Source organism: Micropterus dolomieu, linkage group LG03 (genome assembly GCF_021292245.1).
Source record: "Micropterus dolomieu isolate WLL.071019.BEF.003 ecotype Adirondacks linkage group LG03, ASM2129224v1, whole genome shotgun sequence".
In the NCBI taxonomy this organism is placed as follows: Eukaryota; Metazoa; Chordata; class Actinopteri; order Centrarchiformes; family Centrarchidae; genus Micropterus; species Micropterus dolomieu.
This window is the reverse complement of record NC_060152.1, coordinates 19,357,871-19,385,480: the sequence shown is the minus strand read 5'-3', so window position 1 is coordinate 19,385,480 and position 27,610 is coordinate 19,357,871. Positions and strand designations below refer to the sequence as shown.

At 39.3% G+C, this 27,610-nt stretch overlaps 2 protein-coding genes across 4 annotated transcripts; one reads left to right on the top strand and one right to left on the bottom strand.

Annotated features, from left to right (window-relative positions):
* Window positions 1-254: 254 nt before the first annotated feature.
* kcnn4 (potassium intermediate/small conductance calcium-activated channel, subfamily N, member 4) lies at window positions 255-21,784 on the top strand. Of its 2 annotated transcripts, none has more exons than XM_046044203.1 (9): window positions 255-834; window positions 6,448-6,543; window positions 9,110-9,546; window positions 12,582-12,717; window positions 15,127-15,237; window positions 17,964-18,085; window positions 19,236-19,305; window positions 20,111-20,277; window positions 20,460-21,784. In XM_046044203.1, the coding sequence occupies exons 1-9, from the start codon at window positions 448-450 to the stop codon at window positions 20,551-20,553; spliced, it is 1,620 nt and encodes a 539-aa protein (XP_045900159.1). In that variant the 5' UTR covers window positions 255-447; the 3' UTR covers window positions 20,554-21,784. The 2 variants fall into 2 exon arrangements, with proteins under 2 accessions (XP_045900159.1, XP_045900160.1); XM_046044204.1 differs by having other exon boundaries at window positions 256-834; window positions 20,396-21,784.
* si:dkey-79d12.4 (zinc finger protein 132) lies at window positions 21,082-27,602 on the bottom strand. Of its 2 annotated transcripts, none has more exons than XM_046044187.1 (2): window positions 27,495-27,602; window positions 21,082-23,969 (listed from the first exon to the last, which is right to left on the bottom strand). In XM_046044187.1, the coding sequence occupies exon 2, from the start codon at window positions 23,936-23,938 to the stop codon at window positions 21,968-21,970; it is 1,971 nt and encodes a 656-aa protein (XP_045900143.1). In that variant the 5' UTR covers window positions 23,939-23,969; window positions 27,495-27,602; the 3' UTR covers window positions 21,082-21,967. The 2 variants fall into 2 exon arrangements, with proteins under 2 accessions (XP_045900143.1, XP_045900141.1); XM_046044185.1 differs by having other exon boundaries at window positions 27,209-27,565.
* Between the last annotated feature and the right edge of the window lie 8 nt (window positions 27,603-27,610).

Here is a 27,610-nt window from a genome sequence, read left to right as displayed (position 1 = left end):
TAATCTCGTGGCTAACTGTCCACTGTATACAAAACAGTATGTCTAACGTAACTTGTATATTCCACCAAATTACAATTTAGGCTGTCTGATCAGACATATCCAAATGGAATGAAAAATAATCTAAAAATATTTCGTTTCACTTCGTGACAATGCCCATCTGACAGCGCATCGTGCATAACACCAGCGCACAAACACACACACACACACACACACGAAAACAACTCCTTTGTGGCAGACTGACGCACACTCTTAAAATAGGATAACCCATGCAAATAGGAGTCCATAGCCCACTGCAGTGTGCAATAGCATAAGTGCGCGTAACAACGCCGCGCCGGTCGGTAGGAGTGTTAAAGTGAGGGTGTTGGAGGCCAATTGTTTTGGTAAACCCGTTACTTCCATGAGCGACGCACAAGAGACGGGCCTGGAACGCAGTGCGCCCATCGGACTATGCCTTCCCCAACTCGGGAGAGAAGCAAAGGGGAGACAGGACAGGCAGAGGAGACCAACGAGAGAGGTTCAGGCGGCCGTCTCGTGTGCGCTCTGGAGATGGAGATGATAAACCGCAGCCTGCAGGGCGACTCCAAAGTGGATTATGGAAATTGCGATGGCTTGATCAATCGAAACGGCGGGGACTCGGCAGAAGTATCTGTGCCGCTGACACTTTCCGGGAAGCGGACAGCTCATATGGAGGGCGACAACCTCCACAGACTGAGGGGGAGAAATGTTTTATTAGAGGATAAAAAGCGCCTTTGCGCGTTGGCTTTGGGCACCGCTCTGCTCGGGATACTGCTCATGATAATCCACGCCGAGATATGTCCCTTCGTTTATAAACCGGTAGGTTCGAGAAATTAATACCTTTATGTCTTGACCAGTGAAAAATTTATCTAACCAGATTTCAATGCGTAAGAACTGACTGCACAACCGAATCAAATAATTAGATTGGAAATGTTTGAAATGTGATACTTTAATGTGGTTTTGTAAACACTTGATTTTAAAGACGCATGCTCCCCATACCTTTTCCCACTGCAGTTCAAAAGATGATTACTTCTGCTAATAAATGTTAATCTCTCGCCACGCACACATTGCCAAGGGCTTAACTTTTAAATAACGTGCATCTGCAAAGTAGAACATTTACACCGCAGCACACCGCAAAACAGCCACATATTTGACATTTAGCCTAAATTCGTTGTGTTATCAACTAGTTCAGATATTTTAGTGAAGGCTCTTGAATGATACAAAAAAGCAACAAAATCATCATGCCTTCAGCATCATGCAATGGAACTATTGCGCTGCTGCTGTGTGGCAGCATCTCAACTCTTCTTTAGCCTACTGCTTGTGTGGCATTTACAAGTGCTCAGATTAGTTAATACTAAAAAGAACTGGTACAAACAAATTGCTCTTGTGTCTGTTTTATTCATGGAATATTCCAGTAACTAAATGTAATAACTGGTGCATAAAAACCACCCTTACATAATTGGCTTTATTTTTGATTTCATAATAATGTCTTTAAGTAGCAGACAGCTAAAGTCCCATGCAACACAACAGCAGAACCTGCACCTGGGCTTTGAACCTCCCTGACCTTCTGATTAGTTAGTCCATTTCCAGACACACTATTTGGTAGCACAGCGTCATGACATTAACATGCAGATCTCAGTGGATAACAATGCCAGGCCACACAATCAACAAATTATTAACTTCCCCTGACTTCCTACAGCACACGCACAGTTCAACATGTGGAAAAAAGGTCTCATGCATGCCGCACACCATCAGACCACCTCCATGCTGTGAAGTCAGTGATTGATTACAGTGTCAAAGAGACCCACATTTCAAACTCACATCAGCTATAATCTTTTGAGAAACCTATGGAATTATGGCCTGACCTTCAACAATATGCCTGGTGTGTGGAGAGAGAGTTGGACCCAGAGAAACATGGTCGTGAAATTAACGGGGCTGGCACGGATATGACGTTATTCCAGTGTACAAACACAAACCAAGGACAGGTGTTGTATGTCCGTTCCTAACAACAGGCATCAGCTTTGGTACCGTGGAAATGCTGATGCACTGGAAAAGTGCTCCGCAGTTAAATCATATTCTTTTGGAGAGACTGCATTGCTGATTAAACCCTAGCTTATGTAACCATTTCCAGCATTCATCTTTGAACTTCATGTTATGTCCAAGTCATGAGTGTGAGCTGTGACATCTTCCTGCCCTGTAGACTGACATAACACGGTGGCATTGGGAAATAAAGCCATTTTTAAGTATACTACAGGAGCACTTGTAGGCCTATCAAATTTAATGTCAGTCTACAAAGTTATATTTTAAGCTCACCTTTTCATGGTTCTGCACGAAAAAACAGGGCTATTCATGGAACGTTTTTCCACATTTCGCCTCTTCCCCTACAGCATGATTGCTCACATTACTTCAGGCTATCTTTCCACATCATTTAGTGTATAATTAGAGTGTTTGCATGGCCAGTCTACAGTTCTCTGTCTTGAGTTTGGCTGTGCTAGATTAAGGAGTGTGCACCTGGATGCAAGCTCGTGTCCTCCTTTCTGCAACTCGTTGAGGACTTTCCTGAGATGACTTTACAATCCAAAACAATATCACAATATTTGATGTACTTACTAGTTATGGTCTCATTTGTTTTCCTTGTGCTGTTTATCCCGTTGCCTTGATAATTCTACACAAGTCACCTTTTATTTAATGAGAAATGAAATTATATGTGTAACTATTTGCGCTGACTGGAAGCTTAACATGTTTTTGTTTTGCATTAATTGACTCTGAACATCACGTACATTTCTTCTTTTTATCCTCTGTTCAGCTATTTCGTGCCAGCTTTTTAAATGCTCTTTGTTTTGTTGTTTTAAAGTAACATCTGGCCCGGGCCAAGGGCGGATAAAAGTGCCGATGCACAATGGATGGCCATTTATGTGCTTGCTAGTTATGACTCATTAATTTGACTTTCCTATCAATTGCTAAAGCCACACCTATAAATTGCAAAAGTGTTGTGGCTGGACTTGAGACAATGCAATTTCCTACAAATGATTCAGCAAAAAAGTATATTGATTTTCATTTTTTTTTTATTTACATGTTACATTTTTAAGTTTAAAATATTAAACTCAAAATTATTATGATGGAAATTTAACATCGGATCATAACAAAGTACAAGCTATAAGCTCAGAGCATGTAGGCGTATACAGCAATGTAGTCACATCTTTTGTTAAAATAAATAGTTCTAAACATTTTCAAGTTAAGGGCCCACATTTCCTGTAAAATAACAGGGTTTTTTTTTATACAGCATGCTGCAATATAGTTCACCCACACACTATACTATACTATATGGCTTACATGCAAATAAGCAAAAGTCACCCACAAACCAGTATGCTGTGTTGGCTGCACAATTTACAAATTGCTGCTACTCAACCAAACAGCATCCTGTTAATTAGCCCAGATGTGGGCCCAGGTCTGGCCCACTTGTGTATGTTATCTGGGTTGTTGATTGTCGCTGATCAAACATCCACAACCACAGAACCAGAACTGGGTCTTGAACCACTGTCCTCCCACAAAAGATCACATAATATTACTGTAGGGCAGTGATTCTCGATACCAATTTTCTGGGAGGCCTTGTTAACCAATAACAAACTAGCTTGTAAGAAAGAAAACCAGCAGTGCCAAGATGAAAAACATGTTCTACCCTGTTCTACAGGGTGCAGGGAAGTGGTATCCTAATCACATGTGCTTTTGTTCATCTCTGACAGCTGATCAGCCACACCTGTCCTTTTCAGTGTCTACCTGATGCCAGGTGCAGCGTGTTATAATATTACGTGCCTGAGTTCACTCATGAGCACAATTCAACCAAGAAATCACAGACATAGTCTGATGCAGTGTTAGTGTTTGATTTGATTTGATTTGTTAATATTCTTACAAAATGTCCATATGCAAACTGTAAGTGTCTGTATGTAGCATCCAGCAATTATTGTATGGTATCCCTAATCGTAAAATCCGTCACCAGGCAACTTCACAGGGAAATCCCCTTGTGCAGTTTTTTGGTTGGTATTACCTGCTGTAATGTCTCCTTTCCTATGCGCATCCCAAATATTCCTTCAGGATATTATTTGTAATCTAAGTAATCTATCCTTGTGTTTATTACAGGATATGTCTAGTTGCATTAGTGACCTGTAGTACAAGGGTCTACATGACAACAAATGAAACCACACTGACTAACAAACCAAATTAGAAAACTAAAGTCAGATGTATACAATATTTATTTTGAAGTATTTCTTTATTACAGTGAATACAAACCAGGTCACCTTCTTTTGCTTTGGATTCAGTGTTTTCTTTTTTTCCTATGCTTTTGGTGACCTGTCCTGGTGACAGTGGCACATTGTCTGTCCAAGGCTATGAGAAACAATCCGTGTTAAGTTCACCGGGCTTGAAATTACTTTTTCCAACAGGAAAATGTACCAAAACAATTTTAGAAACTCAGCAAGAAACATGTTAAACTCTGTGTTATGGAATGTGGTGAAATGTTGAGCTTTTGTGGGGTCTTCTAATTAGCCCTGGATGAAATACAGACATGATGTGGATGCTACGGGAGAAACTGTGGAAAATGACGTACCTTGCCAACGGACGTCACACCACACCACCTACACGCTCAAGTTTCCTGAAGTTTGAAAGTTTGTAATTATCTTTTTAACTGTAAACCACATTAAACTGCAATTCCCGTTAAATAACTTCCATTGACGTTGCATCAGTGGCACCAAGATGCATGAATGAAGGATATAGGTGCCCTTTAATCTGCTGAGACCAAGGTGGTATGGAAGAGGCCTCTGCTTAGTTCCTAATTCAGTTTGTGAAAGCATATTAAACAAAGAGGGGAATCACTGTGTGTGTATCTGTCTCCAGCTGTCAGTTCCCTGGAATGGAAAGTATTTAATTATAAGTACTCTCATTACTGTAATTGAGTGGCTTTTTATGTACTTTTTTGGAGTACATTACATAATCACTAATTCCACTTTCATTAGGAAGTCCTAAACTGTAACTTTCTAATGAAGCTCCTCTTGGAAAGGCAAGAATTATAGAGTAGCCTACAGTTATGCTGTTTTAACACAATCAGCAGGATATTCCATTTAAATTAGTTCCTAATCATCTTTTATGGAAAGGAAATCTCTGACAAAACCTTAATTATAAAGAAAACGGTCAACCCACTTTATAGAGCATCACATATTGGAGGCTTAAAGAGAGAAATACAGGAGAAGTACTGATTTGTAGATGTACAATAGCATGCAATGAATCCTAGATGTATACCGTTTGATCCTGCATAAGAATGCTCTATTATCTTCATATTCATCAGTCAATTATTTTTTAATGCTTAGTCTATAAAATTACACAAAATGCATGGTGAAAACTCTAATTGATTAATGATCTAATTGCCTCACCATTACAATGTAGTTAGTAGTAGTTGTTGATGTCTGACCTAAATCTGTTACAATTCACTCTGAAATAAAGGTACATTTTAAAGACAGTTGAGGTTGCACAGCGCCCGGGGCCACCACTGAAGTGATCCATGTTGGTAAAGTTGGCAGCACAATTGTTCTTGGGTGGGAAGCTGGTGAGGCATCAGGTCCTTCTTAACAGTCTAGCAACTCCTATTTGCCTACACTGTCTTAGGGAAAATGGCCAAATCGAAATTGTGAGAAAAAATAACAAAGACAGTTTTTCTCAATGTGGACTCATGTGTTACCTTTGTTTATAGGTGCATTTTGTCCACTTGGAGTATAAAACTTAGGATAGGATATATACAGAAATAATAATAATTTCATAGTGTATTATTTTTCATTTTTACTGGAAACCATTAAAAAAAAACAGAAATTGATTTTAAACATTGACACTGCACAATGACTGAGTTGGCTATTCACACATGAAATAATTAAGTTGAATAATTCTTTGAAGAGAGCCTGTGAGATGAGGAAAAAGCCCTTTACTACAATTTAGCTTATTGTAGGTTTGTAGCATTGACATTTTGCACATAACACATGACATTCCTGAAATTATGTGGACATGTATTGTTATGACTGATATATATATATATATATATATATATATATATAGACCAAATGCTTAGCATGACAATATTTAGGTACAGTATACTTACAGGATACTTCCCCAGAGACAAGTGTTTGTACTGCAAAAGGTAGAGCGGAAATTGCACCTTTTGCAGTACAAATGCTCAGGAGCCACTTCGAGCCACAGTAACCATACGTTATACATTGGATATTTTGGTACTCTTTCTGCCCCTATCATTATCACAGTGGGCATAACAAACTGTTGAGTTCAGGCGTTATTTCATAAAACCTTGATAGTAGAGAACATTAAACATCAAATTTCAGTGGTTGCAGAAAGCTTTCCTTTTATGCTTTATCTCCCCTGTCTCCCTTTTCTTCCCAGGGCTCAAACATTGCCTTAATCATCAACTGTTCCATCAGCCTGTCCACTGGGTGTCTCCTGGTCCTCATTATAGCTTTCCATTATAAGGACATCAGGGTGAGTTTCTGCCATTTCTCCTTCATTTCAGTGTGGATGCCCTTACTGTGATGTGGTGTGTGCCCAAGTGAGTGCCGACGTGTGGGTGTGCATAGGTGCATTGTTGATCTTCAGGGCTTGACTTGCCATATTTTGTGCATCACTTTTCATACCAGTAAAGTTTGTTCCAAATTAGCCTCTTCAGAATGATACGTTGTTATAGATACTTGAGGGCAATTGTTTTAGAAGGAGCTCTCGGTCCACTGACGGTGGCCTCAACACTGATTATGTGTGATATATTTGCTGTATGTGTTTAAAACACTGGAGAAAAACCCACACAGGCATGCAAGGTTGCAGCTGCCAGTCCACATGGCTCGCTGCCGTTGTGTGGGAATTCAATATAAATATAAGAGATTTAGTTGAAATAAACAGAGTAAACATTCTTTCATTTGCCCTCGTACACAGCATGCATATTCAATAAAGTGCAGTACGAACAACAAGGGCAGAAAGCAGCAGTAATAAATACAGTGAACTACTTTCCAGGACTCAAGGTATCTTTTAGTCTTTTTGGTCTTGGTTGTTGGAATTATACTCTCACCACAGTGTTTTCAGTTTGGTTGTAAGTCATGTGTGTGTGATACAAGTGGAGTCCATGCAAGTGTGAAGGGGAGATAAGGGATGGCAGGTTTAGGGTGGGGACTAACACACGGGCAGTGTTCTGTGATGTCAGATGTAGCTTTCTTTGGTGTCAGTGTCAAAGAACATCAAGATACATCTCAATCAGCAGAGCAAGGAGAGGGGAAGTTATGAAAAGAACACTGACCTGCTTAATTTCCTTTACTGTATTGAGCAATTTGAGGCACAATGCATCCAATCCAATCCAACTTTATTTCTAAAGCACATTTAAAAACAACCAGTTTGACTGGTGCTGTACATTGACATGAATCAATAAATAAACAAATACAACACCAACAAAACAGCAACATACAGCTCTCATCCCGGATTAAAAGCCAAGGAGCAAAAAGGAGTTTCTTTTAACTTAGGCTTCTTAGTAAGCTAAAGCCCTTTTTTTCCTTCACAGACTCCAAGAGGGTTATACATGGATTTATCACAACACGCCTTGATTATTTTAATGCTGTGTATGTAGGTGTTAGCCAGGCCTCCCTCTCTCGACTACAACTGGATCAAAATGCTGCCGCTCGTCTCCTTACTGGAACTCATAAGCAAGATCACATCACCCCTGTTCTTGCCTCTCTTTACTGGCTCCCAGTTAATTTTAGGATTGATTTTAAGGTTCTATTGTTTGTTTTTAAAACCCTTCATGGACTAGCTCCAGCCTATATCGCTAATCTATTGAAGCTGCATGCCCCTTCAAGGTCATTAAGGTCACTTCTTGTTGTCCCTAAAGTCGAAGTTAAAAAAATTTAAGGCCATCTAGGCTTTGATATAGTCCAGTGTGTCACTTTGTGTTGAAAAGTGGTGGGGACATTTAAGGGCTCACAGTAGGCGTGTGATGAAACTCTTAGTCCACGAGAAGTGATAATGCACAATATTGGAGTCACGAGAACAAGACAACAAGATACTCCAATGCTATTTAGAAGAAATATTCTTTAATGAAAAAAGCTGTTTGATTGGGGGGTCTGTGGGTCCTCCGCCACAGATTTCCCCCACAGACAATTTTGAGCGTTAAACTCTTAATTTCCTGCATTCTAGAGACATTTTCTGCACCAATTTATGGTAGAAATGTCTTTATTAATATGAAGGGAAACGAAATTCATTTTGCCGGTGGCAATTCAGAATATAAAAATATTACTGAATATAATGCAGTAATCAGCAGCTTGTTTTTTTAGCCTAAGTTACTTTTTTGGACAAGGTAGATCTCTTTCTTCTATTTTTACATTGCATTTCATGTTTTCCTATTGTGCAAGTAAACCTTTCTCATAGAATTTTTATTTGTTATTTAACATTTCTTGTTTGAAGCTAATTTTCAGAAACGTTTAGCAAAGGCTTTCAAAAAGTGGTGGGGACACCTATGGATATTGTTATAACAGTCACCCAATCTTTTTAAGGAGCGACCATCTTTTCTTTTAATGGGCAGGTAGATTTGCAAATCATCTGCGTAAAAATGGGATGTTATGTCTTTTTAAGTTTGATCCAAGGGGAAGCAAATATAGTGAGAAAAGAATTGGACCAAGAAATGAACCCTGGGGAACTCCACATAGGCACACAGAAGGTGATTTTAGAGCCACCAAAACTGACTCTAAAATCTCTGTCTGACAATAAAGATACTGCATATGTTGAGGGGATGAACACATTCTCGCTTACTTATATCTAAACAACTCAGTTCTGTGGTTTCATCATGTCTTCGGAGGCTTAAAAAACATTTTTCTTATCACAACGCCTTACAAACATGGTATACTGCAGAGAACTATGTATTTGCTTTTTTAAAACAATATTTTGTTTGTTTGCCAAAACACACATGCGCAAATATGCACATTCTAGCACGCCATAATTCATCTCCATCAGCACTTTTACCATGTTTTTCTTCTCTCACTCTCTGTCTTTGCCTTCCTCTTCCATTTTTCAGCTGTTCATCACTGACCACAACCAGGTGGATTGGCGTATTGCCATGACCAGCCACAGGGTTCTTGTGATCACTATGGAGCTGTTAGTCTGTGTCATCCATCCTGTTGGCACATACTGGGGGTCGGGCCTCCATGTCAACTCTTCTTCCTCAGCTCCGCTCTGTTTTTCCAGCAACCACGGCGGAGCCCTGATGGACATAGAGCTGCTGTTGTCAGTGCTGATGTTCCTCCGCTTATACTTGGTGCACAGAGCCATCTTGCTGCACAGCAAAGTGCTGCTGAGTGCCTCCTACAGGAGCATCGGCTCCCTCAACAATATCAACTTCACCTTCCGCTTTGTTCTCAAGGTACTGATGAACAAATACCCGGCGCGCACGCTGCTGGTCTTCATCCTCTTCTTCTGGCTCACTGCATCCTGGATGCTTACTCTGTGTGAGAGGTATGGAAGAGAACTGCATTTGTGTAATCAATACAAATAGACTGATCATAAAACAGCAGTGTTATAAGTTACAAGTCAAACTACTAGCAAAAACCTATTATGATGTATGTTTTCTGTGCATATTAAACATTACAATTAGTACATAATACCTTCACAAATAAGAGACACATAAGTACTTGCATCAATCTTGGAGACTGAAAGCCTTCAATGAACAAACTACCCTGAAATATACAATAATTCATAAATGCTACTGATTTAGTTTGCAGTTAAGTAAAAAGCACAAACAAGAGAGTTAGATGTACCTTAACCATGAAGCTACAGCCAGCAGATGATTAGCGTAGCCTAGCAAAACTGGATGCACGGCCTTAACTGCTAGCACCTTAAGGCAAGGTAAAAATGATTCGTTGTTGTGGTTATTTGCCAGACTATTTACTGGCCAGGAGCAGCAACTTCCTTCAGTCTTTAGCGGTGCTGTACGCAAGTTTTGTTTTTGGTTTTTTTTAGCTTTGGACAGAGTCAGGGTAGCTGTTTCCCCCTATTTCCAGTCTTTCAAAGCTAAGCTAACAATCTGCTGGCTATAGCTTCATGGTATAATGTTCAACCACAAGAGCGGTATCATTCTTCTCACCTGACTCTCGTTAAAGAAGCAAATACGTGTGTTTCCAAAATGGCTTACTTTTCCTTTCTTTAACACAAGTCCAACATATAGCATGGATATATTTTTTGCTCCAGAACAGTTAACAGAACAATGAAATAACGTTTGTGAAAGCTCAACTTAACATTTCACCAGCCTGCAAAAGAAATGTTCCATTGACATATCAGTGTATAAACTTGGTTGTTTGCTAATTTTATGAGAGCTGTTCCTGCTCAGCAAATATTGACTGGTCTGGACAGTTAGAAAAAGTAACAGCGAAAGAATGCCAGTTGTTTGCTTTACACAGTGATCACTATGGCCACTGATATTCCCTCAAATGTCCTCAAAGTTTTCGTTTCTCTGCCAAACGGAAACTTTGTCAGGGTTTGAGTTATCAGAGGTTGTTGTGAAATAAATAATGAATAGAGTTTCTTAATGTTAATTCATAGTATTACATACTACAAACACACACGCACACACACACACACACACGCACACACACACACACACACACACACACACACACACACACACACACATCTCATTGACATACATTCTATAACCTCTTACCCTAACCGTAACCTAATTCTGAACCCTAAAACCTCAAAAAGTAGTCTCTACCCAGGGGGCCGAAATATTTGTGCCCACAATGACACAAGTCCTCATCGGTTAGTGTGCATACACATTAAAGTCCCCACTGGGATATAAAAACATGAATCACACACACACACACACACACACACTACAGCTCTGTCTGTTACCATCTTCCCCCAAACTTCAACTCCCCGTCACACACATGCACATTAAAAATAGAAAATGCTCTGTAGTTTAACATTCCTCCTCAAACCTTGATGGTCAATTTGACTTTCCTATTTAGAATGGATTTCCAATAGCTGATTTGATAATCATGATATTCTATTTTGTTACTCTAGCAAATTGCTCTTTAACTTCAGCCAACTAAATGTCAGCCTTATCCTCTGCAGTGTGTTTGACTATTTGAACAATGTGAGGTCATTTGTTCATTTGAACCCTATTGGGAGGTTTTGACTCTGTTTCATATGTCTCAGTCTTTTATGTTTTGATTTGTCAGAAGTAATAAAATAGCTTATGATTGATAGCTGATAAGACCACCAAACATTTTAACACTGAACTGTTTCACTAGCCATTTTCTATATGAGTTTATTACCACATCCAGGAGACAGATGAACACTCACACACTGTATGACCTCTCTGTGTACACTGTGTACTGCTGTATAATGTTTTACAAGTTTACACTGGTACCCACTCCCTGTCGTCTGTAGAGTGTCATCGCAGTTTGATTAACAGACTACACCTTTATCAAACTCAGAGGACTCACTGTGCACAGGAAATTAGTGTTTCATTTATTGCTGTATCTAACATAAGGTTATGCAGTCCACTAAGTTATGGCAGATTTATAGACCAACGGGTTGGGTTTAGTCATCAGGTTAATGCTTTATTTTACTGGTCCCATAGTTTCCTCAATATGATATAGCCTATAACTGTAATATTAGGAAGATTCCTGGAAAGAACAATGCAATTTAGTACTAAGTATAAGAAATGGATTGTTGAGAATGGGAATTAATTTGTACCCTTCCAATTACTTTATTTCAATAAAATGCTACTACTGTAACATAAGGATTCTTTAAACCAGTGCACAGCATAGGTCAGTTATGGTCAGTTACAAATTTGTCTGCAGTCAGAGTTTTTGTTATACTGTTTGTGGGAGTTATCACTTGATCAGCTGCAATGAACAGGACTGCTTCATGGCAATGGGTTTTTGTACATGATTTGTGTATGTATGTATTTAATGACCTACCTTGATTTGTATTTATAGGTATTTATTTAGCTGGATTGACCATTGCCATCTCTTTATTTTGTTCATAAACAGTTAATGGAAGTTGATTTTCCAGAAAGCATACTATACAGTATTGATATTGCAATATAAAATTATATATACCGTGATAGAAGATTGTTTATGTATCACTCCTGTATATGGAGAATAAATAAATAAATTATAATTAATTAATTTTTCATTTGGTCAAATCAGGGAGATACCTCTAGAAATCAGCAATTGCTTTTAAACTCAACACAACTAACTATTACTGTCTCAGTTTCTAACTTCTTTTTTTATTCAATAATAGATATATAATATTATACTGACTTTGTTCAAATAAAGTTATTAGGAAATTGCAGATCCCTAAAATAAAATGTTGCTGGCATCCAATAAACAAAAGGTCATGTTTAAGTAAAACATGGTTATGTAAACAGAAGGTGAAAATGTTTGTGAATGTTTATCATATCATGTCATTATGGTTTTGTCTATGTAAAGAATTTCATCTTCGCCCATAACAGTCTCAGTCCTGCTTTCTCCCCCCTGCAGGAAGACCCAAGAACCGACAGGCCACATGGACACGGCGCTGTGGCTCATAGCCATCACCTTCCTTACAGTGGGCTATGGGGATGTGGCGCCTAAAACCAGCTGTGGCAGGGTGGTGTGTCTCTTAAGTGGAGTCATGGTAACTAGGTTGGGTTTCTTGTTTAGACAATAAAGTTAAATTTCAGAAACTGAATTTCTCATGCTAACAAAGTTAGCTAAAAAAAACTGTTTTGTGCGAGTGCTTAAGCAACCGCATGCAACTGTGTGCAAGTAAAACACACAATACGTGTTGAAGCATTCATGTTTGCATGCATTTAATTTCAAGTGGATGTTTGGGCTTCTTATTAGAAAATTACTTAGCCAGCAGTAGTAGTTTGAACACAAACACATTTAATGCTCAGTTCGGTGAACATGAAGAATGGCGATGTTTTATCTTTGTTTCAGTTCTGTATTTGCTCCTAATCAAACCACTTGACATTTCTCTGCACATACGTCCAGCTTGATAAGGCACAAAACAATATGTTCTGTTCCTGTTCTTTTCATTTCATTGCGTTTTGCTGTGTCGTTTGTGTAAAGGTACATTTTTCCCTTCCGTTCACTCATTTTGTTCCATTCCTCTCCAGTATATTCTGTTCTGTTCCATATCATCCTTTCTGGTTTGTTTCATTCTCTTCCGTTTCTGCTCCACTCCTCCCCAATTTTCCTATGTAATTTTTCCAATTTCATATCAGGTCAGTTCAGTTTGGTTCACTTCTCTCCTGCATCTTTTGCATTCTGTCCCGGCTTAATCTGCACTATTCCACTAATTATCTTGGATAAATTAGACCCTTTCCCTCTGGCTGCACACCCTAGTATTGCTGACAGACCTGAATGCCTTCATTCCCTTGTGTGTGTGATTTGGATCACAGCTGTAAATTAATAGACCCTGCCTCTGCAGAACCTTGGCGGTACCAGGCACTCACATAAAAAGATTGAGGGAATGAAACATGGAAGCATGCAGTGGGCACTGCGCAGTCCACCCAAAACATCTATATAGAGTGTGATGTTTCTGCTGAATGATGACATTGTTTGCTGAGCTCACTGACTTCTCTCCTCATCACTTGTAGAGATACAGAGGTTAAATTTAATTGCTTAATTGTTTATCTCATCATAACATAAAATTAATACATTAAAGTATCCTGGAAAGTTCAACCATTTTAATACACAGCTGTTTTTTTTCAATTAAAGCAAGATAATATTGTGGTTTCTATGGTAATGCAAAGGAACAGCAAGGTTAAAACTGAATAAAGGTAAGGGAGAGTCAGAGGTAGAGATGGATAAATGATATTTGAAATAAAACAAAAAGTTTCAGTAAAGTTAGATAAACAATAAGTCACTGGGATCAAGGAGTGGCTGTGTGTTTGAATAGGCAATAGACTTGGTCTGGCTGCATAAAATTCTGGTTCAAGCAGATAAGATAAGAGTCACCAATGTGGTTCTGGATGTGGGCATGAGTCCAATTTAGACACCTCCGTGACTGAGTGGAAAACAGTCTTTTCCCCCTCTCTTTCTCCATCTGCCTTGTTTTTATAACCCCCCCCCCCCACATAAGGGGAAACTTTCCACCATATCCATTTTTAGGTGGTTTATTGCCTTTGGCACCATTACAACGTGAGGGTGTGCCAACCTGTGCCAGTGATTTGGAAAAAAAATAAATTTCCTATCCCACCAGGGCAGTTCTGGGAGCCAATCACTGGGACTCTCACACCTGTAATATGGCTGAGAGCCTCTATGGTCAGCACTTATGCCATAACACAATTTGCAGCTGTGTTCAGGGGTTGACAACACTGTTCGCATCCCATCACTGTGTGCAGACGGATCCAAGGAAATAGTTTGTACCTCCCACGTTTCACAGACTGTGTAATGACAGAAGTTTTGTGGCTGTGAAGTATAAATGTATCTTTTAAAACTGTGGTTTGTGCTTGATCGTGCTCTCTCCCACTTTCTCTTTCTAATGCAAGCTAATAAAAGAGGAAAACAGGTAAAGACTGGTTATCTTCTATCATTTTCTGTGGTGGACATGAAATCAGTGTAGTGTTTTGTCTGTGTTTCCTATGATGTGTCTATTTGTGTGACTATGTGGATGTGATTCTCTCTGCGGCCTGAATCTTCGCCATCATTCTGTAGTTCCCTGTCCAGCAATAGCACATAGCTATTCTCAGAGTAAACCAGCACTATGGCAGTGCCACAGAGGCCTGTGTTTCTCTGTGTAAATATAACTTTGATTTATTGGATGAAACCATATGAGGTATAATATCAACATTCAGTATTCTGAATAAGTGCTTTCCCCTGAGGGGAATGGCGGGGCAAAACACACGAGAGCCACTGTTGAGGATTTAGACAAATTCAGGCTGAAACATCTGTTATTCTTGAGTTCTACCTTGTTGATCAGGATCAATCTTCAGTGCTTAAATGATTATTGAGAAACTGACAGGCAGACGGTAAATATATCAGTAATCATGCAAACATCTGTGTGTGTGTGTGTGTGTGTGTGTGTGTTGGGTTTTAGGGTGTAGCCTGCACTGCCATGCTGGTGGCCGTCGTAACCAAGATGCTGGCGTTGAACAAAGGAGAGAAACATGTGCACTTCTTCATGCTGGACATCCAGATCTCTAAAAGGGTGAGAGCAAAGTTATTCAACAAAGGTATATTATGATATTATAGTTTACATTAAGAAAACTCTGTGATATGTCTCTGAGAAAAGCGTGCCAATTCACATATTTGTCATTTATTCTTTGCAACAGTTTGGCAATTTTCTTCATCTAAAATATGACTTTTGAATGCACATGCATGGCTATTTTCCCTTGCTATTTTGCTGTTTCTAATCCTTTGCTTTACTCTGACAAGCCTCATCTGATAAGTGCTACTTCAAAGACATCATTCATTTTTTTGCATGTTTTTGCCCATTTACTGCAAGTCATGTGAACATTACTGCCAAATTTGTTTCAAAAGGGTGCTGTAATGTTTTTTGATTTTTGAATGTATCGTCTCTTTAATTTCTGTATGAAAATAAGCTCGCAGAAACTTGATACTTGTTTAAGTTAGGTAATCCATCACAATGAACGCCATGTCTGTGTTTATTTTTGTCTGTCACTGGAACATTGCAGGGTAATGCACCTGGAAGTGCAGAATGATTTGAAAAGTCTGCGCTGTATTGCCAGACAACAATAACATAAAAAATAAAAGGCTTTGGTATGCTTTGGTAAATGGCACTTAGGTAAAATATTCTATTTATACTGAATGTGGAAAAACATGTAGAAGTCTGGTTGTTTAATGGAAAACCACCATACAGCAGAATTCAACAATTTCCCATCGAGGCTTTAATGGAAATAGAGTCTTTACATACAATTATTAATACATTAACAGCTCAATATAGGTCAGATAATTGACTCTTAAAAACCATCATAGCAGTGGTGTCATATGACAAAATAAACCAGGCTCTCTTGTACCAACATTAACAAATGTCCAACATAACAGGTGTGATTTTTGAATATTGTGAGCTGAAAATATTCTCTTATTTTTTGCAGCATTTTTGTGATAATATTTACCTAATAATTAAATAAACGTCCCTATATAAACATTTAGTAAACAGTCAACTTCCATCAGAGGTTACTGCAGTGTAGCAAGACAAACAAGTGATAAAGCGGATGGAGCACTCAGGACGGAAGCGTCACTACTTTCCGCGTTGCATGCATGTTTTGGTTTTTCAGTCTTATTCTCCTTATTTTTTCCCCCTGTAACTAAGGGACACCAGAGGACAGGATAGTGTGGGAAAAGAGGAGGGAGATGAGGCCTGCCAACCTCTTTATAGCATTTTCAAGACATCAAACAGAGGAAATCATCTGATCTTTGTCAGGAAAGAAACTTGTGTCAGTTCAGGATGGTGCAGCGCTGGGCAGGAAACTGTTTGAGCTTATGTGTGTTTGTGAGTGCATGTGTGGATGTGTGTGTGTGTGTGTGTGTGTCTTGCAGTGTACTTACTCTGGACTGGACTCAAATGTTTGCTTATTGATGGGAACAACAACAACAACAACAATAATAATAATAATACTGATAGGTTTATTTGTATAGCACTTTTCAATACAGGTAACACAGTGCTTTACAGCAATCAATGTCAAACAAGTCAAATAAAAGTCTATGTACAAGTAAAGCAAAAATACATGACGCATCACACAGTGGAAAGAAGGAGGTGTCTGATCAATAAAAGGTGACAAGAAAATGTTGTCATAGAGCCAGAAAGGTGTCATAGGAACATTCATAATTGTGAAATGAGTGATAGTTCCCACAGTGTTAGTTTCAGATTGTGCTTTGTATGCAGCGCTACAGCTTCTCACCAAACTGTAAAGCAGTGTCTGCAGAAGGTGCAGCGCTTTAGAGGATAAAACCATTTCCTTTCTCCCGGTGGCTGCATCCTGTCACTAGGTGCATCTTTATGCCTTGCTAGTGGTTGCTCTGGTCTGCGTGTGTGTGTGTGTGTGTGTGTGTGTGCGTGTGTGTGTGTTTTTGTGTTTGTGTATGCATTCTTCAGAGCTATCTGGTGCAGTCCAGATTTACACTGATGGGAACAAGGGAAGACATCTGGATGGAGGCACTGACAGCCTCTATTAATAACCCTCACAACAAGACCAGAGTGACATCATCACAGGGCAGTTACAGTGATTTGTACAGGAAGACAAACAGACGTGAATAGAATCAAAGAGTAAAGTGCAAAAAGGTGAGACTGGAGAAATCCTGAAGTGGCTGTCCTTCAAATTCTTGTATACAAGCCTTTCTGTGAAAATAAGACCTTCTTAGTTGAGGGTGAGAGAGTGGATCCCTCCCCCCATACCATCCACCAATAAACCTCCTGTCCCGCCCTATCCCGTTCCAGACACAAATATATCAGAAAATAGCATTTATTCATATTAGAACTGCATAGTTATATATAAAAACTGATCTATGATTCCCATCCCGCCCACTCCTGCTGACATTTTTTCCTCTCACGTCCTGTTCCCGTGATGAAAAGTGAACTTGACTCCCATCCCGCCGGAATCCTGTGACCCCCAGGATTCCTGAAAAAAAGGCAGCCTCTCCTTCACAGTACGGTTTCACCTGATCAGCATAGACTAAAGACTAAAGGGTTGAACTTGAAAGACTATCTGGGTTCAATCAGCTGGCTTGGATGACTCATGCTTGTACTTCCGGCACTATACGAACTGCATTCTGCCTAAAAACAACGAGATAAGCGCTGTTTATTTTTGCAAGCAAGTTTGATTAACTTAATCTTGATGGTCTTATCACCATATTTCTGCTCCTGGAAACTGCACGTTTGCTCATTTGATTTTGGTGTTTTTGTCTCTTTACCAGATCCGCCACGCGGCTGCTAATGTGCTAAGGGAATGCTGGCTTCTGCACCGCACAAATCTGACCAAGGGCAACCGCGGTGAGCAGCGAAGACACCAGAGATACCTTCTGGAAGCCATCAGAGTGTGAGTTACTGTATCGCAGAATGATGCCGTCAGGCAGGATGTGTTGGTGTCTGGGTAAGGGGTGTAATTGGATGGTGGTTTGTGTTCCTTCCATGTGTATTTTATGGATCATTAACGTAGTGTCAACATGCTTAACCACAGAGTCACAGTTTTTAGTGGCTAATTTAGATTAGTAATTAGATTTGTTTGCCTCTTTATGTGGCAGGGCATGTGTGAGCAGGGGTCCACCCTTTTATTATACAGAATTCAAGGCACAGTTCTGAGACATGCTGGCAAAAAACTAATTAAATTACTATTTTTTAATTTTATTTTTACTATTTATAGTATAATTTGACAGTAATACACAACATATTGTCCATCTTCTTCTTAGACATTCATCTTTATTCTTATTGAATTTTTGTTTTCATTCGAGTTGCAACGTGTTGTTATTGAGCCCAAGCTCCTCTTCAAAGAACAAGTAGTTTGCACAAGACAGGAAGTACAGAGGTGTGATTGTATGGTTCATTATCCAGACAACAGGATTATGTGTGTGAGTGTTGCCTGGGTGGAAGGGTTGTACTTCCCGTTTTACACCAGGCAGAACCACTATAAATAAATACACTGGAAAGTATGAGCGGGAGGCACATCCACACCTTGAAAGTAAGAACTTGCTTGACTGCAATAAGTCCCTAAATTGGTTTCTGTATTTCTTTTTTTGTGGTACTTCTGGTTTCATCCGTCTGTGATACTAAATGTAGCCCCATTCCACCTTTTTATGTCAAAAACCTTCTAGCAATGTTTTTTTTTTAGCTATTTAACAAATACAGCATGACTCCTGCATGTTGAGTAGTGGAATTCTCAGTTGTCACCGTATCCCTCCACAAATCAAAGGTTGTGTTGGGCCAGGACTGTTATTTGTCCAAAAATAGGACGCTCCAGCAGTAGACAGGCACTTAAGAACTCTTTTTGGAGCATTAAAAGATAGAAATCGAACATGCATTTTTTTAAAATTTGTTTTAATCAAAGCAATGGTATTGCATTTGAACTTTTTCCCTTTGTGTCTCAGTGTAACATTAGGATTAAAGTAATTAAAATGCAGTTATGTCAGAAACACTTCCACATGACTGAGATCTATCAATCTAATCATCTATCTAACATTTTTCCCCCACAGATTTCGGCATTTACGCCTCAAACAAAGAAAACTGAGAGATTACGTCAGTGAGATGGTGGACCTCCCTAAGGTAAACGACAGCTGTCAGTTGAATATTTTGTAACTTTCATTGGAAAGGCTAACGCCAAAATGACAATTTTCCTCTTCTCACTACTTTCATAGACTATTACACAGTATTTTACATGCTGTTTATCGCTAGGTGCTCAGACACATTAAATGCTTGTTAAAAAATCCCCATAAAAGGTCTCAGGATTAATTTGTGTCAGGAATTCAGAGGCCATGCGGAATAAACCCATGATATACAGACATTACACAGTAATGTGTAATTTGTGCACTTAAAAATGCATTTTATTGATTGATTTATATGGAAAACAAGCATTTTTTGTTTTTCAAACTGCAAGTGTAACCCTTGGTAAAATGTCAAATGTAAACCGTGCCATGGTGATCTTTCAATTAGCTAGTTATAGTCTGACTGCTGTACAGCGAACTGAAATCTCTCTTACTGACTGAATGCAGCTGAGCCACAGTCACGGCAAGCTTAGAGGACTAAAAAAGTGACCAGATTTGGCTTCTCTTTTGAAACCAAGTTGCTGAAGGGGCTGCAAAATGTAGCAACACAGCTTCTAAGTTGGCAACACTGGGATGGTTTTGAGTCTGCCCCAATGAGCTGGCTTGAAACCGTCACAATATAGTGGTGTGTCACAGTGTGCCAGTCAGTCGGAGAGACTCTCCAAAGCTTCATTATAAATCTGTAACATACATTTAAAATGTATCTGCACAGAATTCAGTATTATTAGACAGGTTTATGGCCATAACTTGCCCCTGCGGTGTTTTTCCTTTGTACAATTTTTGCATTGTGTGGCTGATTTCAACAGATGCAGATGATCATGTGCGACCTCAGTGCCAACTGGAATAACTCCTATCGGGAGATGGAGCAGCGTATCCTCTCCATGGAGCATAAGCTGGACGAGCTGAGTCGCTGCTTCCAACAAACCTCTGAGCTACTGTCTCAGGTCCTGCGTCAGCGTAACCTAGAGATCAGGTAAACACTACTTACTGCTACTTGCAGATCTGCTAACTGCACAGTGCAGGATGTGGTATCTAAGCTGATTTGGAACTTGTCTGCTGAGAAAATAATTTTTTGTTGATTTCTTTTGCAGGTGACATGGCTACATAAACTTGTTATGGAGACCGATTATTGTCTTCACTGTTTTTCATCTACAGTATCCATGAAAGTGAAACGGTAAATCCTCTCCACCCAGAGCTGCTCCAGACTCTTAACATGCTGAACCACTTGGAGGACTGGCATACCTCCTAAAGATCTCATCTTCTGGCCCTGTGCTGTGTGTACTGCACAATGAGTCATAGCTGTAAAATGATACAGATAAAATAAGACTTGCATTCACTGTGTAAGAATCACAGTGTGTTTTGAGAAATCTGTTTTCAGCCGTTACATTTGTGACAGTGCACAAAGACCTGAGTTAATCTGAAACAAGGACAGTGGAGAGCCTTGTAATACAGTCTAAATCTCCAGCTCTCTAAACTGCTTTTTCTAAGGTTTCAGGTTAAGGTTGTAAAGTTAAGGTTTGATGGACCCTGTCACTGCCTTATTCCTGTGGAATAAGATGCATATGTGCTTCATGTTAATTTTCTTTTCAATTTCTTGCATTATTTTACAGTGCCTTATCTGTTTTATAAAAAACCTCTTGCAAATCCTTTTTCCATTAGCAGACAAACAGGCTTATTGAATATAATACAGTTTGTAATAACTCCTCGTTGTTCTGCTAACCGGACACTTGTGTATGCAATGATGCGTTTTGATGTTCAACCAAGAGAAGAAACAAAATTTCAATTCAGCTTTTATTGGAAGAAACCTTTATTTCAAAGTGCAAGTCCTTGGGATTTTAAAGGTATGTCAACTGAAACTCAAACATTAATATCTACATTTAAGTGTGTAATCATCTGCAAGATGCAAGAAAAGCATCTAACAGGTTACACCTGTTCTGAAAACAATGAAATGTGGGTACAAGTTGCCTTGTAAACTTGTCTTTTAATAACCCAACAGCTCCATCTAGTGGACATGAATTATTTAAACTACATAATATGGAGGATTGTTAACATTAAAATCATAAATATTATATAGCAACCATAAAAAAAGCCATGAGCTATTCTCAATCTTGGTATTAAACCTGAATACCTGAAGACCTCTCACAGGCGCATAACATTTGAATCTGCTGTAGTGAAAACCAGAAATCAGAATCAGAAGACAAGAGGACTTACTACAAACCTCACTGAATGCACTTTGTGAGAAAAATTTACAAAACTGGACAAACTCTTTCTCTGGAGGATAAACTGGAGTTTTGATGTGTGTTAACTTAATCCAGTACTGAAAAAAAAAGTTCCTTGTGGGTTAATTTGTACTCTGGTATGTTGTCAAAAGAACTTACGAGGAACTTGTTTCAGCGCTGTTTACTATTAACCATTTGCACATGGTGAAAACATGTTGATGACCTTCCAGGACGTGCTTATCATTAAAAGCCATCAATGAATCAATGTGTGATTTTGCTTTGATTTTGTTACTTGGTAATACAAAAATTATAAAACGTGAACATCAGATGAAATGTGTGAACGATCCCTTCTGATTTAACACTTTTGTTGTTAATGTGTGGAGCACAAATTTGGAGAAGAGTACCTAAAAACCAAAGATAAAGCAGTGATTTGTTGGTGCTTCGTCATTTCGAGGGCTTCTTTAAGTGTTTAGTTTTTGTCCTGTTTTGAAGTTGGTGCCATATGTAAGCAGAAGGCCTAAAAAAGTGTTGTCCACAGTCACATGTAAACGGCATTCTACTATTTCTCTTATCTTTACATTTCCATGTGCGTCCAGAACGTGATTTTTTCTGTGACCTGCCCCTCATGTGCTCGGCTAAGAGTTTTGCTCCTGTGAAAGTCCCCCCACAGCTGACACAGATGTAGCTCACGGCCTCTGCATGCTGAACACAGTGTCGCAGGAGGTGCAGCCGGTGCCTGAAGGCTCGGCCGCACTGGCACTGGTGTGAGCGGTGGCCTCGGTGGAGGTAGCGGTGGCAGATGATGAGGGAGGGCTGCCGCAAGATGGCACCGCACTGCCTGCAGGGGTAAGGCGCCTTGGAGCGCCAGCCAGTGTTCATGCGTTTCATCAAAGCCACATCCTGGCTGTCATTCTCAAACATGGCCATAATAGTGGGCATTGGCGCGGAGACAGGGTCAGAGGCCGCAGTGGCTGGAGTTGTGTCAGGGGCGTCAATAGGGACAGATGAATGTGCAGAAAGATGGCTTAAAGGCTGGTTGGTTGGCCGGCATAGGGAACTGTCATTCCCCGAGCCGACAGGTACAACAGCGGACGCCAAGCACGTCAAAGCAGGTGGTCTGCCTGGTTGGGAGGAGGACAAGTTCGTGAGAGAGGAAAGGCTAGATTTCACAACAGTGGATCCCGGAGAGGTTTGGCCAAATTGGAGTTTTCCATTAATGACCTGGTTGACTACATTTGGAGTACCGATGGCTGAGTGGGCTGCCGTGCCACGGACAGCTGGTGAAACCTTTTTATCGGTCAATGCTGCTGGATTGGTAATGATGCATACCTTGGTGCTGACTACTGACGTGTGAACTCTGGTGACATGGTTTAACAATGTTTTGTCAGAGGTGAAAAAGGATTTGCATATGTTACATACTTGTGGCATTGACTCGGAACAAAAGAGGACCAAAGGTGATTTGCCTGCCTTGGGGCACTGGTGGTGATGGTACGAGTTCTCGTGAGAGAAAACCTGGCCGCAGACATCACAGGAATACAAAGGCATGTAGTGTTCATTAAGAGACGCCTCACTTAGAAAGAGCTCTTTGCACAGCGAACACTGATATTTCACCCTTATACCACTACAGTGCAGCAAATGGAGCTTCATCGACCTAAACGGCCCTCTGCCACACGCAGCACATATTGAACTAGTAGTGCTAGGAAGGGCTGCAGGGGAGTGCGGACTATTAGAAGAGTCACTGGAACAGTCAGTTGAACTCGAGGCACCATCCGATTCTGGATCAGATGGACACGAGTCTGCAGGTTTAGTGCACCTCTTATCTTCGCCATCAGATTCGGAGCTTGATGAGTCATCTGCCTTCTCACAATCACTTTCCATGTCAAAATCTTTATCATCTTCACCAACTATATACTCAACACTGTTTTCAGATGTCTCAAGTCTCTCAGGCTTCATCTCAATTCTCTGCCAGGGTCTCAACTCTACTGAGCCCCGCAGTAATGAGTTTAAGCTGTGCTGTGCAGTCGCCTCATTAGAAAAGCAGTCACTGTTCGGAATTTGATATTTAACCGCAGAAATCAAAGAGGGAGCTTCTTCAAATGGCGCTGAGTCCATGCAACGTGTCTCCGCATGCTTGTTCAACTCCCACACGTTATTGAAAGACTGATGGCACTTCTTGCAGAGGGGTGGCGAGTGTGCATTATCCAGGTGCGTCGACAGAGACGTCAGGCGTCGGAAAGTAACCGTGCAGATGTGGCAGGTGGCTTTGATATTGTGGCTTTTGTAGTGCGACATCAAGCTTGATATCTTGCGGAATTTTTGGCCACATTCCCAACATTTCGCCTCTGGGTGTGTATCATCCACCTGCCCTTTTGCGTATATACACCATTCATCTTCGCTGCTCGAGTCTTCAGACATAAGGAGCTGGTCAGTGCAACCTCTAAGTGGTCTGCAAGTTCAAGCAGAATGGACAGAATCACTTAAAACAAGTTTGGGAATAAATCTAATTTACAGGTTTATACAAGCATCACAGCAGACATGCTATTCAATCTTAAGGTAAAAGATTTAGACAATCTACTATTATGCAATACTATATGTGGTTTAGAACTAAACAATTACACCATATAAATTGATTAGTTGACTGTCAAAAAATGTACCAGTTAATATGAGAATTGCTAATTCACCCAAGTCAATTACCAAGCATAAATCTCTGAAATACCTCAACAACCAGTGGACAAATTACTATCTTATACAGACATTCTCTGTCCCCAGAGGATGATGCTATTGTAATCCCCTGACGTTTCCCCCAGCGCTACCATGAGGTTGACATTTGTGACTTTGAGTGAAATATCTGGACAACTATTACCGTAAATAGATTGCTATTAAATTTGGTACAGACATCCATGTCCCCCCTGAGATGAATTATAACTATAAAACCTGATTTTGAAGAAATTCTATTTGACCAATACTAGGGTTTAGGACTAAATACCTGCAAAATGACATTCCCATCAGCCTCAGCTGTAACTTACTTTCTATTAAGTGCTAATTAGCATATATGCACGCCAAACTAGGTTGGTGACTATGGAATTACTGCTTAACTACTTTCATAAAGGGGTCGATCACACCAGGTTATTACTATACACGATTATTGAGACTTTATTGATACTGATGCCTTTGTTTTATTTCTTGACTTTTATAAGGTATTCGATACCATTGAATACGCTTTTTTATTTAAAGTGATACATTTTTAGGTTTTGGAAACAACTTTTGTAAAATAATTAAGATGTTCGTGACATATGGTTTTTTTGTCCTTATATCCTGGTATAACTCCTAGATTTGAGGTCCTAAATAGTATTAGGCAATTATGCCCGATTTCACCAAAATTGTTTATTTTTGCCACCCAAATCACTTATTATGCTCGCTTTGCATAGTTTCTGAATCTTCGATAAGGACTTTGAAATTAGTAAATTTGCAGATGACACAGATCCTTATAAAGAATAAATTTATGGTGGCTGTCGCCCTCAGTACGGTCTCAATATTCTCTAAAGCCTCAGGATTATCTCTTAATATTCAAGAATGTGAGCCACTTCCCATTCATTCATCTGAAGTAAATATTAAATATTTATGAAAAGTTTTACCTACAAATGCTATCGGGGGGGAAGATATTTTTCTGACCGTTTAATAAATATGAAAAAAATCACTTGGTCACTGGTTAAACGGAGACCTACATCTTTGGTAGAGTGACGCTATCTAAAAGAGTAGGTATTTCCAAAGTAATCTGTGTCACCACCTATATGTCTCTTCTAATAATAATAATAATAATAATAATAATAATAATAATAATTAAAAATAATACTTTTTCCAGTTCCTTTGGACAAATAAAAGCCATTATAGTAGGAAGTCACAGCTAGTCAAGGAGTATGAAAAGGGTGCCATCAAAGCCTTGGACTAAGATTAACTGGTTGAAAACATAGTTATCCACATACCAAGATCTCTATTTAAGAAAATAGGTGGGCTTGAATTTTTTCTACAATGTGATTTGAGGTGACCAAGATTCCCGTTAAACCATCAAACTACCAAAAACAAATTCTTCAATACTAGAAAATGATATTTACCCACAACTTTTCTCCCCATGGATCCAGCCAACGGAATAACAGGGTCATTACAATCAAAAGGAAATCATTGCTTAAGAGTGATTGCTATGAGAAGGGCATTGTGTTTGTGAATGATATATTTGATGATAATGGTAAGTTCTTAGAACATATTGCTTTCTACAAATCTAAACTGCACTCAGAGAGAATATGATAAGATATGTAAAGCAATACAAACACATTGTTGGCTGCGAAATAAGACCTATACCAAGCTTACCTAATCTGGTAATTAATGAATGTAACTTCTATGATAAAAAGTGTAATAACAATTTTTTAGTGAATTTTTAAAATCTTGAAAGTTTTTTGATTATAACATAGGATTGCGTGTAGGGGTTCTAGGTACGGATACCTTGTCTATAGAGAAATCACATTTCAAATTCATCAAACGGCCCACTTCCCCTAAAATGAAAGAAACGCACTTCAAAATAATTTATAAAATTTATCTGACTTTCTTAGAAAAAGGTTCAAATTTGAAGTAGATCTCTTTGTATTTTGTGAGGCGGCTGATGAGAGAAAAATTATTCTTTTTATGTCCCATGTCCAAAAACTTCTGGTCTGATCAACATAACTGGCTGTGACTTAAGATCAATGACATCCTCTTTTATATGGACATTTTAGATCCACCCCTATCTGATTTGGTGAATATGATTGTTCTCGTGGTTAAATATCACATTCATTGTAGTAAGTGGAAATATTCTAAGCCTTCTTTTTCATCCTTCATGAACGATTTTAACTTGTTCTTTTCCTCACTGAAAAATTAGTAAAATTACAAGAAATCTAGTCTAGTAAAATTACAAGAAAGATGTGTAGCGATATATCCAGGCAATTGCGGTTTTGATAATTCTCCCCTTGTATCCTGTGCCTAAATGAGGCTTTCTTGTTTTCTCTTCTCTAGCCTTTTTGCCTATCTAGTACCCCACTTTTTTTCTGTTCATAGTTTGTTTGTTCTTTTGTTGTTCGGTATTGTTTGTAGAACTCTTATTTGCACAGACAGCCATTGTACTGTACCTATGGATATATGTTTTTTCCCCCTTCCCCAACGAGAGTTTTATCATCTTGTCAATATTTTTTTAAACAATAGCATTGTAATTGTGAGCTTATTAGCATTTAGCTCCACGCACCCCGGTGTCTAAGCACAGCCTCACAGAGCTGCTAACATGCCTGTATGCGCTCCTGTAGTCTTGTTCACTTATGTAATTTTTTTTTTTAGTCTTATACAACTAATTTGTATTTAATATATTTTTAGAGAATATAATAACGTTAGCAATTTGAAAGAGAGACCTTTGGGTCTGGGGAATTGTGACATTTCTTTGACGTTAAACCACAAAGCAGTTAATCGAAAAATATTAATTATAAAATAATTAAACGACTTATCAGTTGCAGATCTAGTGTACTCAACTTTTTATGCCTTCACGTGACTTCACTGTAGGTGCTTGCTTGTCTCAGGTCAGCATAACCCAGTAACACTGTTTTCCCCACTTTTAGCTAACGGTAACTTTTAGCTCAGTGTAACACTGCACAACCAAACTGTACTTACCTCTAGTAACTGTTACTGGACCAAAAAACTGATGCCTACAGCACAGACCAAAGGTAAAATCAATTCTTGCCTCCAAACTAGAGGTGACGGTTCGTCCGAGCTGTGCGTTAACCAATACAAACCGCTAACGTTGACTTGTATGTGATGATTTGAATTTTCGATTTGAGAAATAACAGCCTCTCTTCAAGAGTTGTGTCTGAAGCGTATCCATCTGTAACGTTACAGGAGGCGATCGTACAGATACGATTCACAACATTACAAAAAGAAAAACCCCTTCAAATTTTACATTTGAAGACACCGTCATGTTGATGGCGTCCCCGACACCGAGCTCCTCCCATGGACGTATGGCTCCTCCATATCCGTTTAAAACCGGAAGACAGAGGCTTCAATCTCCCAGAATGC